The 15073-nt window shown below is 43.6% G+C and overlaps 1 protein-coding gene across 4 annotated transcripts in view; it reads right to left on the reverse strand.

Moving 5' to 3' along the window:
- Positions 1–15073, reverse strand: part of NMNAT2 (nicotinamide nucleotide adenylyltransferase 2) — a 78575-nt gene that overhangs the window by 3397 nt on the left and 60105 nt on the right. For all 4 annotated transcript variants that reach the window (XM_081193324.1, XM_081193322.1, XM_081193325.1 and 1 more), the window contains 6 exons: positions 14651–14729; positions 8683–8809; positions 6878–6958; positions 6256–6300; positions 4114–4190; positions 294–395 (listed from right to left, as the gene is read on the reverse strand). In XM_081193324.1, coding sequence (XP_081049450.1) covers positions 294–395; positions 4114–4190; positions 6256–6300; positions 6878–6958; positions 8683–8809; positions 14651–14729 — 511 coding nt within the window. The remainder of the gene's footprint in view (positions 1–293; positions 396–4113; positions 4191–6255; positions 6301–6877; positions 6959–8682; positions 8810–14650; positions 14730–15073) is intronic.

Here is a 15073-nt window from a genome sequence, read left to right on the forward strand (position 1 = left end):
AGACAAAAGTTAAACAGTATCCTTAGCAAATTCACTTTAGTTCTTCTTGCTGGGCTAACTCAGGACAGGCAATTCTCACACTTGATTGTTAAAAGTAGAGGGTGCTTCCAGGAATTGGCATAGCTGAAGGGAGCTCACACGCTTAATCAGACTCAAGAGATGTCCCAGATGAGACAGAAAGGCAAGCAGGCTTCAGTCAATGAAGGCAAGTAAAAAATGAATACTCCAGGAGAAGTATTATGAACTCCTTGATAAACATTGATTTATCAGTGCATTTTTGCAAAAGGACTTACTTTGTACTTCCGGAGTATTGAGGAGTGGTTCATGATCCGGTCTGTGTCAGTTCCATCTCGTGGCACAACAACAATGCCAAAGTCCCCAACTATCACCTCCATCTGTTGTGACGCAAAAGGAACATGCATTACAACTGTGGAGTGAGTGTGGGGTGGGGAATCATGTTTATATTCCTGAAAACTTGGGTAATCTCTTGGGTTCCTGATTTGCAGCTAGAGACAAGACCATCTCTGTTGCATTTTCAGCACTTGTAAAAGACTTCCCTCTTTCAACAAGCCTTCTAATTTGTTGTTTATTATTATTATTACTCCTCCAGTCAGTATCTGTACTGGATTTGAAATTGCTTTTATATCTGCAACTGTTTTAAATGTGTTTTTATTGTATTTTGAAATCACTTTGGGATGCTTCATAGGAAGTGATTCATAAATGAAATTAATCAGCATCCCTTGCCAGGGGCGTGTGAGACGTCAGTGTGAAAAATCCTGGCTTTTATATACCAAAGGCAGCACTCAGAAGAGAAAGCACTGGTGTTACACTACTCAACAACAGGCACTGTTACAGCATGCTGAGCATGTGTGAAATTACAGGCACCCGTGGGTGACAGGCAGTATGTACAGTGGGTGCAGTGCTTTTTTTCAGGGGGGGTGCAGGGGTACGCATACCCCTAAACATTTTGTGAATCTAAGTGTGGCCTCATTGAGGGGCAGTATTTCAATATGAGTAGGAAAATGAAAGTACTCCTAAACATTTTTTTTTAAGAAAAAAAGCACTGTGTGGGTGCAGCCCAAATTCAGGTTCTGCTTTCTCCAGTCACAGGCTGGATCAGGAAAGGCGGAAAGAGGAAGGAATGGCTTTGATTGGCACATTAATGGTGGTAACCCTGGTCTGTAATCTGTTTCCAAAAAATACAACAGCAAGGCAAGTGAGCAGAATTTCCTTAAGGAAACTGAGTTTTTCTCAAAAAGAGGGACTCTTTCCCCTTATCACTCTAACAGGCTTATCCCTGAGCCTTAATCTTGCTTCCTGTCTTCAGACACTCCTCTAAGAGAAACCAGGCCTGCTTTGCCTCAGGGGTTTTATCCTTGCTCTCTTTGTCTTCCAATCCTGGGAAACCTCCGTCCTCCACGGATACAAGCCTCCGACTTCCTATGCTTCCTAGCATAGCAGACTGTGAATACATGTGCGAAAGGGAGAGGGAAGCCTAAGAAGACAAAAAAGCATCTCTCTGTCTGTCCATCTCGTGGGGCGTTTGCATGCAAAGGGAAGGGGCGAAAATTGGGGGCTCAGTCAGGATTGGAAAGGAAAAGGGGGGTTGCCAATGATGAAAACCCCCATTCCCTCGTAAAAAAGAAATGTGCAGGGGACAGCCCCCTCCCCCCTCCCCAGCCCAAAGCGTTCTGCTCCAGCTGCCTGGAGCCTGCCTGCTCAGTACCCTCCAGGCTGTTATCTCACTGGGAATCAAGATGGGAAGGGACTGGACTTAGCCTGGAATGCATCCATCCTCTGGGTCCAACGTCCTCTACTGCCCCCACAACCTTGGGAAGCAGCCTTGCTCTTTGCTTATCAAAAGAAGTGTAATGAAAGGCGAAGTAACTTAAAAGGAAGTCTCTCTCTCTCTCTCTCTCTCTCTCTCTCTCTCTCTCTCTCTCTTCAGCTTTGAAGTTGGCACACTAACTATGGTCTCCTGTGACTTTTCACAGATCCTCTCTTGTTCTTATTATTTGTCCTTCCAAGCAGCATCTGATTTTAGGTGTCAAAATTGTTTGGGGTGTTGGGGGAGGGGTAGTACCTGTGGTGGGGGACACATCGTGCTCCTTCTGGGGTTGTTTGTTCACCCTGCCCTCAGCTCTCACCTGTGTGGCTCCTAGAAGCTGTCAGCCTGCAACTGGGGACACAGCTGAGGGTAGACGATGGGTCTCAAACCCATCTCAAACCCTCGGTGTGTTAGCAACTTCCCCAGCATGTGAAGAGAGGCTGCGGCAGATTAAGCAAGCGGGGGTCCAACAGTCAAGAAGGTGGTTTCTACAGTGCTGCAGAGGGAAGTGAGGGGCAGGTGGGGCTGACAGGCTTATGCGCCTCCTTCTGGCAACTCCTGTCAGCCAAACTGGTGCCAAACGTCTTCCTCCGCTTTTCTTTGGCCACATCAGCAAGGCCAAGAGAGTGGTCTTGCCATTTGGGCAGCCCAGGACCACCACACACACTGCCCAAGCTCCACCCCAGGCAGGTCACTTGTGTGGACTTCACCTCTGGAGGTGCACAAATGGATGCCAAGAGCATTGCTATTGCCAGTGAGAGGGGCTTACAGATGTCACGACTGATGCCCCTAACAATCCTCCATACTCCCTTTTTATTGTGTATTTATGCTCATGATGCTATTTGGGTGGTCACAGGAGACCCCACTTTTGTGCCTGCAAAAGTTTTGGGGCTCTCACACAGCTTGATTATTGCAATATTATTATTATTATTATTATTATTATTATTATTATTATTATTATTATTAAAGAATTTATATACCACCCTATACCCGAGAGTCTCAGGGAGGTTCACAGAATAAAATCAATATATAAAACCACAAAATACCTAATAAAAATAAAACAACAACCCAATAGCCCCCCCCAAAAAAACATTTAAATTAGTGCATAGCTTGTAACGTATTGTTGAAATCCTGTAACTTTAGAATACCACATACAATCTGGTTTATTTTTGTTCTGCCTTTGTTGCAGGCTGGTCCCTTCAGATAGTAATAATGTGGAAGCACTGGGGAAGCATTGCAGAACAAACTAAAACAGAATAAATTCACCATTATTGTGCCAGGAACATGTGGCAGAATACCCTCCTGATAAAGCGCCAGGCTGGGGGGGCCCTGAATGTGGATCTCAGAGGTATTCCGGGCTCCTTTCAGACTGGCAGGGGTTGAGTCTAACCCACCCCTGTGAAGCACGAGGGATCTGCTGCTGCTGCTATTATTAAGCTTGCAGCAACAGGCTGACTTCAGTTTTTAAATAATCCTTATTTCTTGCAGTGTCATGGAAACATTTCTATCCATATTAGGGCCTGTAAGGCTCTCTTGGGCCACAGGCTAAATTTAGGGCTAAAATTATGTGAACATCTCTTTTTTAATGTAGCAGTTTGGGATGGAGCCTTCTTTCAAAATCACCCACATGTACACTCTTGTGATCAACAGCCTTGCTGAGTGGCAGAACCACCTGGTCTCACACTGTGAAGGAGGCACGGAAAGATGAAGAGAGAAGAGTCCTCAGAATGGTGCATAAAGCAAAACTGATTATACTTAGACTGCAACCTTCTTGGGACTGGGACATCACATGCCCCCCCCCCCATCTCACTCTGTGCCTTGCTTGGAGATAGTTCAGAATGAACAATAAATCTGAGTAAAGATGGCTTCCTGTGCTACGAGGCAGCAGGTGCTGTGTGCTTGCCATTTAATGAGATTCATGACCTTGCTGTGCATCTGCACAACTCCAGTGAGATTTGAAGCGGCACCCTGGTTTGCAAGACAAGCTGTCCAAGAGGAGTACCCCCCCTGCATTCGTACCCCCCCCCCCGCATTCAGCCCCTCTGCCTTTGTTGGAGCTAGCCGTGGAGATGGCATGCACAGTGAGTGAAAGGTAGAAGCAAACATATGGTCTGTGATTTCCCACCGCCTAAGAAACTAAAAGCAAGAATCCTTGGTGAGAACATTATGATGAATGAATGTATGTGTGAAAATGGAGTGAGTGAATGATCAGGAGTCAGGCAGCGGGGAAAAACCCCACAATAACAACAGAGCACAGCTTCACTCATGTTCCAGTAACAACTCACGTCAGCTTCATTCCATAGGCCTGGAATGCAGAAGGACTCCAGCAAGTCACTTCCACACAGCAGCAAGATTCGGAGCTCTGGAGAAAAAGGTACACAGATATTCAGATACACAGACTCAAAGGCCTGGAAAGGGAGAGAGAGGTGCCGAAGAAGGGAGCAAAAAAGAGGCTTGGACACAAAGCCTCTTGGATTCTGTTGTCAGAAGTGGGCTACTGCTTGCAAGTTAACTACTACTCATGCACACATGTAAAAATGTTTTGTATGAACACAGTGTTGCCATATCTGTCTCTTGGACCAATTTGTGAAGTACTTCTGGAGTGATGGAGGGAGCAAGTGTTTGGCGAAGCCGGTTGGGCATATTGCCCACTTCAGGCAGGATGTGTTTTGCTTGGACAGAAATTACTTCCAGGTCCATTTATGGAACAAAAGAAGTATTCCTAGTGAAAGTTCGCCTCAGCTCAAGAGAGAAACATATTTCCTGAAACTTCCCCTACAGCTTCAAATTGATAAAAGATGCAAGAGTTCTTTTGTGTAGCATTCTATGCTGTTAAAAGCTGCAGTATCCATTTTGTATAATTGTATACTAAAATTATTTAAAACTAAAGGATAACTGTTTACAAAGTGCTTTGAGATCATGAGTTATTGAAACTACCATATCCATTCTCTGAAAATAATGAAGAATCAAAATTAGTCACTACTTAACCAGGGACTCCTGTGGGAATGTCCTATAATGCAAGCCACATCCGATTTCCTTTTATTTTTGCACAAAGTATCTAGTACTTAATAATGAGTTTTCGCTTCTTTGACTAAATCAGCATGATTCTGATTATATCTGTTCCCAGGCCCTGAACTGCATGGTCGTGGAAAAACAATCTGTGGAATTTAAAGCAAATGCAACCCTTGCTCTTCCAGGGCTTGATGAGAACGGAAATTTCTCCCTCTACATTGCCAATTTAGCCACCAGAGCAAAACAGTAAGACTTAAGACTCCTGTCACTCTGGGTCTTCCAAATTATATCTCTGTGGGATTTTCTATGGCAACCTGTAGCTATTAGGAATCAATGCCAAATTCTGTGAACAGTTCAAAACTCAAGAGCTATACCCATGAATGTTGTCAGTCATTTTAATGCAATTACCAGCATTCTCCGGTATTTGTTCAAAAAGTAGGGGATGCACATTTATTTTCAGTCATTCATGAAATTAATCTGGGATTGTCAATGCACATTGTGCAGACCATCCTGTGCACATCAGCAGCAGGTGGCCAGACCAAGACATTTAGATGCCTGAGGGACAAGATCCCACCCCCAATTCTATAGACAGAATCTGACTGGACCAGCAGTTGAATCCGACTTCAACACTGACAACAGGACAGCCATCTATCTTAGGGGACTCAGGGGGAAAGGTGGGTGGCTAGTACTGTTACTGCACCCTGTATCACCATAAACCATCTGAGGCAGCTGCCTCAGCCTTACTAATGGCAGGGTCGGCTTGCAGAATTACACCCAGCGCCACTTGTCTGTTGCGCTTGTTGTTCCTGTGCTGTCCAGTCTGATGTGAATTCTCTCACGCATTTGGCCGCTCCAAGGAGGCTCACCTGTTCCCCTGGTGACATATCTTTCAGTGCCAGGCAAAAACATTCTGCTTCTCTCAGGCCTTTAGTTAATTAAACAATCTATGGCCTTTTAAACAGTGGGGGGGGGTATTGTTTTTGTTTGTTATTATGGTATGTATTTTTGTGTTTTTACATTGTAAACTGCCCTCTGATCTTCAGATGATGGGTGATATAGAAATTTAATAAATAATAATAATTTTATCTAATGTATAAGTTCAGCTGTGCGCAGTTAATTTGGTATTAAGAGCTTTTGCACAATTTGACTGAGTTGAAGAACATGCTGTTCAAGGAGGGGCCCTTTCTAATCCCCCCCCCAATATAATGGGTGGAAATTAGAAAAGCCCACATTCAAGTGGGAACAGAAGAAATTTATCCCCCATTCTTATTCTCAAATCACAAGCAGTTTGAGCCTTGAGTATCTCCATCACTTGGTTTGCCTGTGTGAAACCCTGCTGGGGAAGAGAGCAGCCCCCCCCCCACACACAACTTGGAAATGGTACCCATTTTGGCCCATGGATAATGTTTACTTACCAATCTCTTCATATCTCATCACTGTTCCCAAGTTTGCATTTTCATCTAGAGAAACACAAACAAAAGAAAAGAAAAAAATATGTGTCAGGGTGAAGATTTCACAGAAGACCAGCAAGAAGGGAGATTCTGTCCATGAATTCAGAACACTGATTAGAATCACAGACCCACCGAGCTGGAAGGGACCCCAGGGGTCATCTAGCCCAACCTCCTGCAAGGCAGGAATCTCAACTCAAGCAAGTTGGTTTAGAACAACCTTAATTAAAGCAAGGTTGTTTAGAGTAACTATTCTGCTTTGTTTGAATGTTTCTGAAGCAAATAAAGGGAATTTCATCTATCTTGAGCAAAATTTCAACCAGTGTGTAGATGTTCAGCCAGATGCTCAAACACCAGGACAGGTTGTAAGACTTCCGGGAAAGATCTCTAGTCTCAAATCAGGAATGTGCTGTGACAGGCACTGCCATTGCCACAAAAGGCTCTTGTGTGCAAACCCGCTCGCTGCTATGTTGATGGGGGGGGGGGGGCAGGATGAAGAGCTGAGCTGGGTGAAATGAGAACCAGGCAAGAATAATATATTTCTCGATAACAGGTCACAACCGTAAGCAGTTGCGTTTCTGGAACATACCCACAAAGGTGAAACGCTCCATCGGTGGACGAACACAGCAAATCCTGCTCAGGCTTTCTCCCACCTTCCCCAAAAACTTTGCTGAAAAAGGCAAGGAGGGAAATCAGACAGAAAGAGAGAGAGAGAGAGAGCTCAGCCGCTAATACAGGGCGACAGCAGCCTTGTGATTCAAAAGGAAACAATATTTGCCTCAGTTCAACGGCTTTATCACCTTTGGAAACAACCAGTTTTTTTGCACGTTTTCAAACCTTTGAAATCACTGTTTGTCTCTGAGGGTTTTAGCCAAACTTAGTTTTTTTTCATCGCCACATTTCTTTCCTTGCACTGCATCACAGAGTGAAAAATGCTTATTACATTTGAGTAAAAAAGAGCAGAATGAGATTTAAGCCTGAGTAACTGCAGATATGCAATGTTGCTGCTTTGCAACCCAGTCCTCTCCTTGAAAGCAAGTTACACTGATTTAAGCAGAAGTTACTTCTACACAAATTCCACATTGGATTCCAGGCTGATGAACAAACTACATACTTCACATAAAAATATATAGAACTAAAACCTAGTAGGTGTTTTTCTTTTTTAAATGAAGAATGAAGAACAACCTTCATAAGCTGAGGAATGGCTGCATGTGTATATGTAGCTGAAGAAAAGATCTATATTGAAAATAAAATAAAATAAAACAAAATACCTTTAATTGAGAATTGCCCTCTTGGCTTGAATTATAGAGACAGCAGAAAATGACAGGCTAATGATGTGGTTTCGGCTACAGGATGAGCTGGCTAAGCAAAACAAATATCTAGCTCTTGAGGCAAAATGAGAAGCACAAACAATGGCAATTAACTGATGGATGGGAAATGCCCATTTACAAGAAGGGAATGTCAGACATGGATTGAGATATGGGCAACTGTCCACGCATTGGTCATGTAGGGAGTGTGCAGAAGACTGCCTGATCACAGGGCTCATGCCCAGAGGTGGGGTGATATATACAAGATCATGCATGCTATGAGATAGAATGCTATGACTGGATGTTTTGAATCTTTCTGTGGGTTTATGAAGTTATAATTGTTTGCTTTCTCATGTATTTGTATGGTTTGTGCTACTTGCATCCCACCTGAGCACGCAATAAATTGTTTTCTCCTCCAAGTGTGCCTCTTCTCTGGGAGCCCAGCCATTGAAAGGACATGTTTTCATGCCCCTTTCTCCACCAGTCCTTTTCCTGAACAAAATTGCTCTCAGAAATTCCTCTCCGAAGTTCCTGGGATCCCAGCTACAAGCCTGCATGGAGGATTGTGCATTTGGAACTCTGCAGGGTGGAAAGCAGCTGGGGAGCAGAAAAATGGCTGGTGGGAAATAGTTAAGCATCCCTCCAGCTTGTTGCTCATTTACTCAAAACCCCAATCTCCCATGCCTCCTGTTTCATTAAAAAAATATGCTGGGACTTTTCTACATACATTTGCAAGCAATGTAGAGTCTTATCCTATGCATGTTTACTCATAGGTAAGTCCCAAATTCAACAGGATTAACTTCTCAGTAAAGTGTGTGTAGCATTGTAGCCTTCGTTTATTTTGTATAGACATCATTTGAATTAATAATCTAATTTTAGACCCTGATTCAAAGCTGAATGCAACTAGTATTGAGCAACTGCAGGTGACCCAAGAGAGCTCGTCCACACTTTGCTTGTCCCGGGGCTAAAGAGCACAGATCCAAGAGCTTTCTAGGCATTAGTCTGAGCCGTTTCCCATTTGCCTTGCTGTTCCCCCCAGAAACTGGAGCACCTTTAGAGAACTTGGCTGCCTTCTGTCGGAACCTACCTGCAGTGGGCTTGTTCGAGAGGTTGCTGTTCTGATAGATAGGCTGTGGGGACTCGTTCTGAGGCTGCCCAATCACTGGGGTCAAGGAAGGTGTGTTCACGTTGGAGAGGATGCAACCAGTCACTCGCTAGAAGAAATGGAGAGTGTCAGTTGGTATTTATGCATTCATTGCTTATACGTCGGCAATCTTAGGGATGTCTATGTGACTGTACTCACCAAGTTATTTTCTCTGACCTGCAAAATATGCCAATGCTCTCCTGACAAGTCCCTGCCCACAACCTTCATCCACCCAACTCTACCCCCCTTGGCCACCCAAAGGCAGGGGTGGAGGAACAGCCTCATGTCTGGCTCCAAAGAATCTGAGTCGTTGAAAACATTTTCTTCAGTTTCAGGGCTCTTGCAAGTTCTTGGGAAAGAAAAATGTTCACAAGACTCTGACCTGACTAATAAAACCAGTGGAGACCTCTAGATCACCACTGACTTCAATAGGTAGTTGTAATTTTGTTGCATGCCTGAAAGCATCTGCTGGGGAGGTGGATAGCAGCAGCAAACAGTAGCTCATCAATCAAGATATTTGATTGATCTTTGATCTTTGTGGCAAGAGGGTCTTCAGCACTGGGCTGCTTTTTTGTTCTGCACAGTCTTTTTTGGAGCTGCAGGATTTCCAGCCTAAGATCATACCACTGGCGGCAGCAGCAGTCACCCATAATCTCAGGCTGCAAAAGGCAGGCAGGCCGGCTTGATGAAGAGAGACTGCCAAGGGGTGGAACTGTAAGCAGAAGTCAGGGTGGGAGATCTGCTGGAGGTGGCCTGTGCCTCCTCCAGTTCTCCTTGCAGGGGTGCTTGCATATCCGAGCACCTCAACGCAGAGCGCTCACTCCATCACTATCCAAATATCTCATGTGCCTGCAAAACCCTCCTATCCTTCATACAATGATAGAATCACAGAATTGTAGAGCTGGAAGGAGCCATGAAGGGCCATCTAGTCCAACCCCCTGCAGTGCAGGAATCTCAACTAGAGCTCCCACCAAAATGTGCTTTTGGTCATTCCCCGCAGAGATGGATCAAAGTACCGAGATTTTGACATCCTCTCCAAGGAAGGCGTGGTAAAGCACAATTAACATAGTTCTGGTATTCTTAAAAAGAGCATTGAACAAAATGGATGTTGATTTGATACATCAAGGCATTTCTTAAGCAAGAGTCCACATTCAAGACCACTTAACACAGATTAGTTAAGCCTTCACTGCTGGGAGATCTCAAGTATGCAATCTGGCTTGTTAAATTTATGACCCATTGATGGGCCCTGAAGATTCTAGGGAAAAGGGAAAAGGGGGAAGGAAGAAGTATTGATCACTCATGACTGAAGTCAGCACACCTACTCTGTAAAAAAATAATTAATAAATAAATCCTTAAACCAAATGATTTTTAAAAAAAAAATGCATTCTGAAGTAAGCAGTCTTTCTTTTGGCCACCAGAGGGCACTCAATTCTTTCTTTCCTTCTTTTTGTAGTTGAAGAAACAGAAGATACAATGCATTGTGCATATAAAATGGTAGGTGAATCTACTGCTTTAGAAATGAATTGCCAACATCAGTGGTGTTGAAAAACCTGTCACACAATGTAAAAACTTCACAGAGAAACAATGTGCAAAGATCAGCATGGCGCCCAAGCATCAAGCAGAGTGAGCATGAATCACTACTGCAGTGTGACCAAATCTCAGGACTAAACCACAGCTCTCCAAACAGAAGACTGATGCAACCATTAGGCAGAGTGAGGTGGTCATCTTAGGCAGCAGATGGGGGGTGAGGTGAGGTGCTGAAAGACAGAGCTATGTGCCCCAAGCACGGCCTCTCCTGTGCCCCCTAAGCTAGACTGTCACTCACAGGCGTGGGGGGGGGGTGCTGTCTCCTTGCCAGTAATGAAGTAAGATTCAACTGTAAGCCTGCCTGACTTCTGTATGTGGAATTGGGGGAGCAGCAGGCAGTTGGGCAGCAAAATGCCTTAGGTTGGCCCAGTCCACAGAGCATGTCCTTTGACGTTAAGGAAGAGGAACCTGATATATTAGACACAGGGCCAGATTTAGGTTTGATGAGGCCCTCAGCTCCTGAAGGTCATGGGGCCCTTGATATGTCCAGCTGTCCTTTGTCAACAATAAATTGTCGCTGTTTTCTGTGTTGAATATATGCTATATGGTAATTGGTGGACCTAATAGGTATCTCAACCCATTTGCACATAACAAAATATGTATTTTATCAAAGTAATTGTTGAACTGAAATACAATTAAGAAGTAGTATATTAATAGTGAAATACAATTAAGAGCGGCCACCGAGACCATATAACACCGGTCTTGAAAGACCTACATTGGCTCCCAGTACGTTTCCGGGCACAATTCAAAGTGTTGGTGCTGACCTTTAAAGCCCTAAACGGCCTCGGTCCAGTATACCTGAAGGAGCGTCTCCACCCCCATCGTTCTGCCCGGACACTGGGGTCCAGCACCGAGGGCCTTCTGGCGGTTCCCTCATTGCGAGAAGCAAAGCTACAGGGAACCAGGCAGAGGGCCTTCTCGGTAGTGGCGCCCGCCCTGTGGAACCCCCTCCCACCAGATGTCAAAGAGATAAACAACTACCTGACATTCAGGAGACATCTTAAGGCAGCCCTGTTCAGGAAAGTTTTTAACGTGTGATATTTTATTGTATTTTTGGTTTTTATGGAAGCCGCCCAGAGTGGCTGGGGAGGCCCAGCCAGATGGGCGGGGTGTAAATAATAAATTATTTATTATTATTATTATTATTATTATTATTATTATTATTATTATTATTATTATTTTATTATATTAATAACATTACTTACATCATAGGAGCCTACACAACATGAAACACTGTTGCTTAATGTAGGTTTTATTTTATTTGTTTTTATCTTATATTTTGGAAATGTACATCCAGGTTTTTTCCTTTAAATTTTTTTGGGAGGTCCCCCAAGAGAGTGGGGCCCTAAGCTATAGCTTGTTTAGCTTATACGTAAATCTGGCACTGATTAGACAAAGCTCTTCCATAAGGATTCATGGATGTTAATCGGCTGCACTCATTGGTTGTGGGAGCCTTTTCATACATTTCCTGGAGTGTCGGCAAATGTATAGGGCTTGTTCTGTTTGGGACATCCATCTAGCTGCTGTTCTTCTATTAAAGGACAGGATAAGAAGGAAAGGAAGTCAATTTTAAAAAGTCAACAATTTGGGGCAAAATGCTAACTTGAAATTGGCTTTTGGAAATTTCACCTGTGATCTGAATACAACAAAACCTTTTGCTGCTGAACTGCCTTTTCCCAATGCACTGCTCAATCTATAAGTGCTCAAAGATTACACAGCAAATGCATTTGTTTATATATGGGTGCACAGGCAGCAAGTGCAGCAGATGACCATTTTGAAAATGGCCCAAAGCACCCTTATAAATGATTCCTGGCAGGTGAAGCATTGGATTTGGTGCCTCTCTCCCTCTCTGACGCCTTCCCCAATGCCATTAGGCTTGGCACTCTGGGCTGCCTGCTCCCGTTCCCCCACTTCCTTGCCAGGACTAGATCGATGAACAGAATAAAGGTGTTTAGAATTATTTTCTTGAGCATGAATTCTAAGAGCTGAATCAGCACACCGGAGCAGAGTCTTTGTCATTAATGAATGGTTGGAAACATGTGAAATGGCATTGGGAGGTTGGCATGGGTAATTTAAAGAGTATCATACCACTTTAGTCGTGCAGTTGTAATTTGGTAATGGTGCTGAGTGTTGTTGGGAGACACCTATTTCCCTCACACAGCTACAATTTCCAGAAGAGGGAGAGAGATTTATTGTGCACATGAGCAGGTTCCCAGACTACTGATGTAGTGCCACAATATTCCTTCCCCAGTCCTGCTGCTGCCATGCTACCCAGAGCTAAGACAAGATTTAGCCTTACTTTCTATCCACACCTGAGCTTGTGGTTTATCTCATGCCAGACAAACCATGAGCTCTCTGTAACCAAGTCAAAATAAAAAAATTCCTTCCAGTAGCACCTTAAAGACCAACTAAGTTAGTTCTTGGTATGAGCTTTCGTGTGCATGCACACTTCTTCAGATACACTGAAACAGAAGTTGCCAGATCCTTCTATATAGTGAGAAGGTGGGGAGGGGTGTTACTCAGAAGGGTGGTGGGAATGGGAGATTGGCAGATAGCTGAGAGAGCCTGTTGACAACTCTTAACGACTGTAATAGGTCTTAAGGAAAAGGCCAGGGGTGAGAAGGTGAGAAATGGCTTAGTCATGTATAGTGAGATAAGAATCCAATGTCTTTGTTCAGTCCAGGTCTTTTCATGGTTTTAAGTTTGGTAATGAGTTGCAATTCAGCAGCTTCTCTTTCCAGTCTATTTCTGAAATTCCTTTGTAGTAAAACAGCTACTTTGAGATCTTGTATAGAATGTCCTGGGAGATTGAAGTGTTCTCCTACTGGTTTCTCTGTTCTGTGATTCTTGATGTCAGATTTATGTCCGTTTATTCTTTGGCGTAAGGTTTGGCCTGTTTGTCCAATATAGAGAGCTGAAGGACACTGTTGGCATTTGATGGCAAATATTATTGATGGCAAATATATGATGGCAAATATTTGATGGCAAATATATTGGACAAACAGGCCAAACCTTACGCCAAAGAATAAACGGACATAAATAGAAGGATCTGGCAACTTCTGTTTCAGTGTATCTGAAGAAGTGTGCATGCACACGAAAGCTCATACCAAGAACTAACTTAGTTGGTCTTTAAGGTGCTACTGGAAGGAATTTTTTTATTTTGACTATGGCAGACCAACACGGCTACCTATCTACTTCTGTAACCAAGGTTTGCTCTTGATTTACTGCTCACTGTGTGAGGTACGGACATAATACAAAGCCAAACCGTGGTGCAGCCCCAGGTAGCACGGCAGCAGCAAACAGGGGGAGGGTGCTGAACGAAGCCATGCTACGTCATGGATTGGATTGGCATTACGTCCAAACTGTTAATATGAGCTGGGTTTCCCCCAGTAATGAAGCGTTCCTACAAAGTGTCCCAATTTGGCTGGAACAAGGTAATTTTGGGAACTGCCTCTCACAACTTGCTAGTGCATGCCAAATAATAAAATCCTAAGCACTGACATTTTGCGAGTGACAGTAAGAGCAGTCTAGCAAAAAATGTGTGTGAAATTTAGCCACCAGCTACCCTTCCTCCGGGCTCTTTTTTTGTCACTTCATTTTCTGCTCTATCATCTGTACAGCTTCCTTACCTCTGGGTTCCCTGTACTTCAGCATGCCCAGGCATTTCTTCCCAGTACTGAGAACTCCTTTGTGTAAACATCTTAATCCCAGCCACACGGCAACTGTTCCTTCACTTACTAAAACTGCTTTCCAAACGGAACGTGTGGAACTCTGCTGGTTCACTCAGGATCAGAGGCTTCACTGCCACCATTGCAATACAATATAGCTGCATTTATGCCAGCTGAATGCTTATAGGGAATACATATAGCAAAGTACTAAGGTTTGGGGGCTTGTTTGTTTTGCCAGTACTGAATATACTACAATTTCACCAGGCATTCCCAAGTACTTTCAAGCCCAAGGGCTACAAACTTTCCTTCTTTCTCTTTAGTTCTTTCTTTTACAAGAAAGCTAAAATTCTCTGGTTACTGAACTTTTATTTCTAATGAAACATTCTGTGTTTATGCAGAGTTATGTAACATTGCCTAGGAATCCATTCAACTTGCAGCAGCAGCAGCAGCAGCAGCAGCAGCAGCAGCAATGAAATTAAATTAGATATGTACATCAGACAAAAAACACCTCAATGTACTAATAATTTGTGATTAAAGTAAAAATGGAAAGTGAAGCAACGATACCTAAGTCTATATTTAAAACAAATCCCCTCACCTCTTCAGCTACCTGCCCCAGTTCCCCCAGCCTCCACTATCTTTCTTAGCAATCAACTCACTTTCATCAGATCCCGGTGATGTTCCAGTACGCTGCAGGTGGTCTGCCAAGTATCCTGATAACATTCCCAGGGGTCCACCCTACAGTGAGAAAAGGAAAAGAAAGTCTGCCTTGACAATCACGAATCATGATAATTGGTTATTTTAATTTAATATACCACAGTGCGAATACATAAACTGCTTGTCCATTTGTAAATATTCATTTATTATAGTTGGACTGAGAGATTCCCGCTGATCTTCCACCCAGATTACTGATTAGGTCCACACTCGAGCAGCTTCGGGAGTTTCTGAAATGCTTGGCCACTTCTGCAAGGCTCCACGGGGGTTAAAATGCTTCTTATTCATCTGATGCAAACACAACAGTACTAATTTTAAAAACCTTATCAGGGGAGACAGGGATATATCGATCAGCTGTATTGTTGTCT

This window comes from Podarcis bocagei (genome assembly GCF_964188305.1).
Source record: "Podarcis bocagei genome assembly, chromosome: 5".
Taxonomy (NCBI): Eukaryota; Metazoa; Chordata; class Lepidosauria; order Squamata; family Lacertidae; genus Podarcis; species Podarcis bocagei.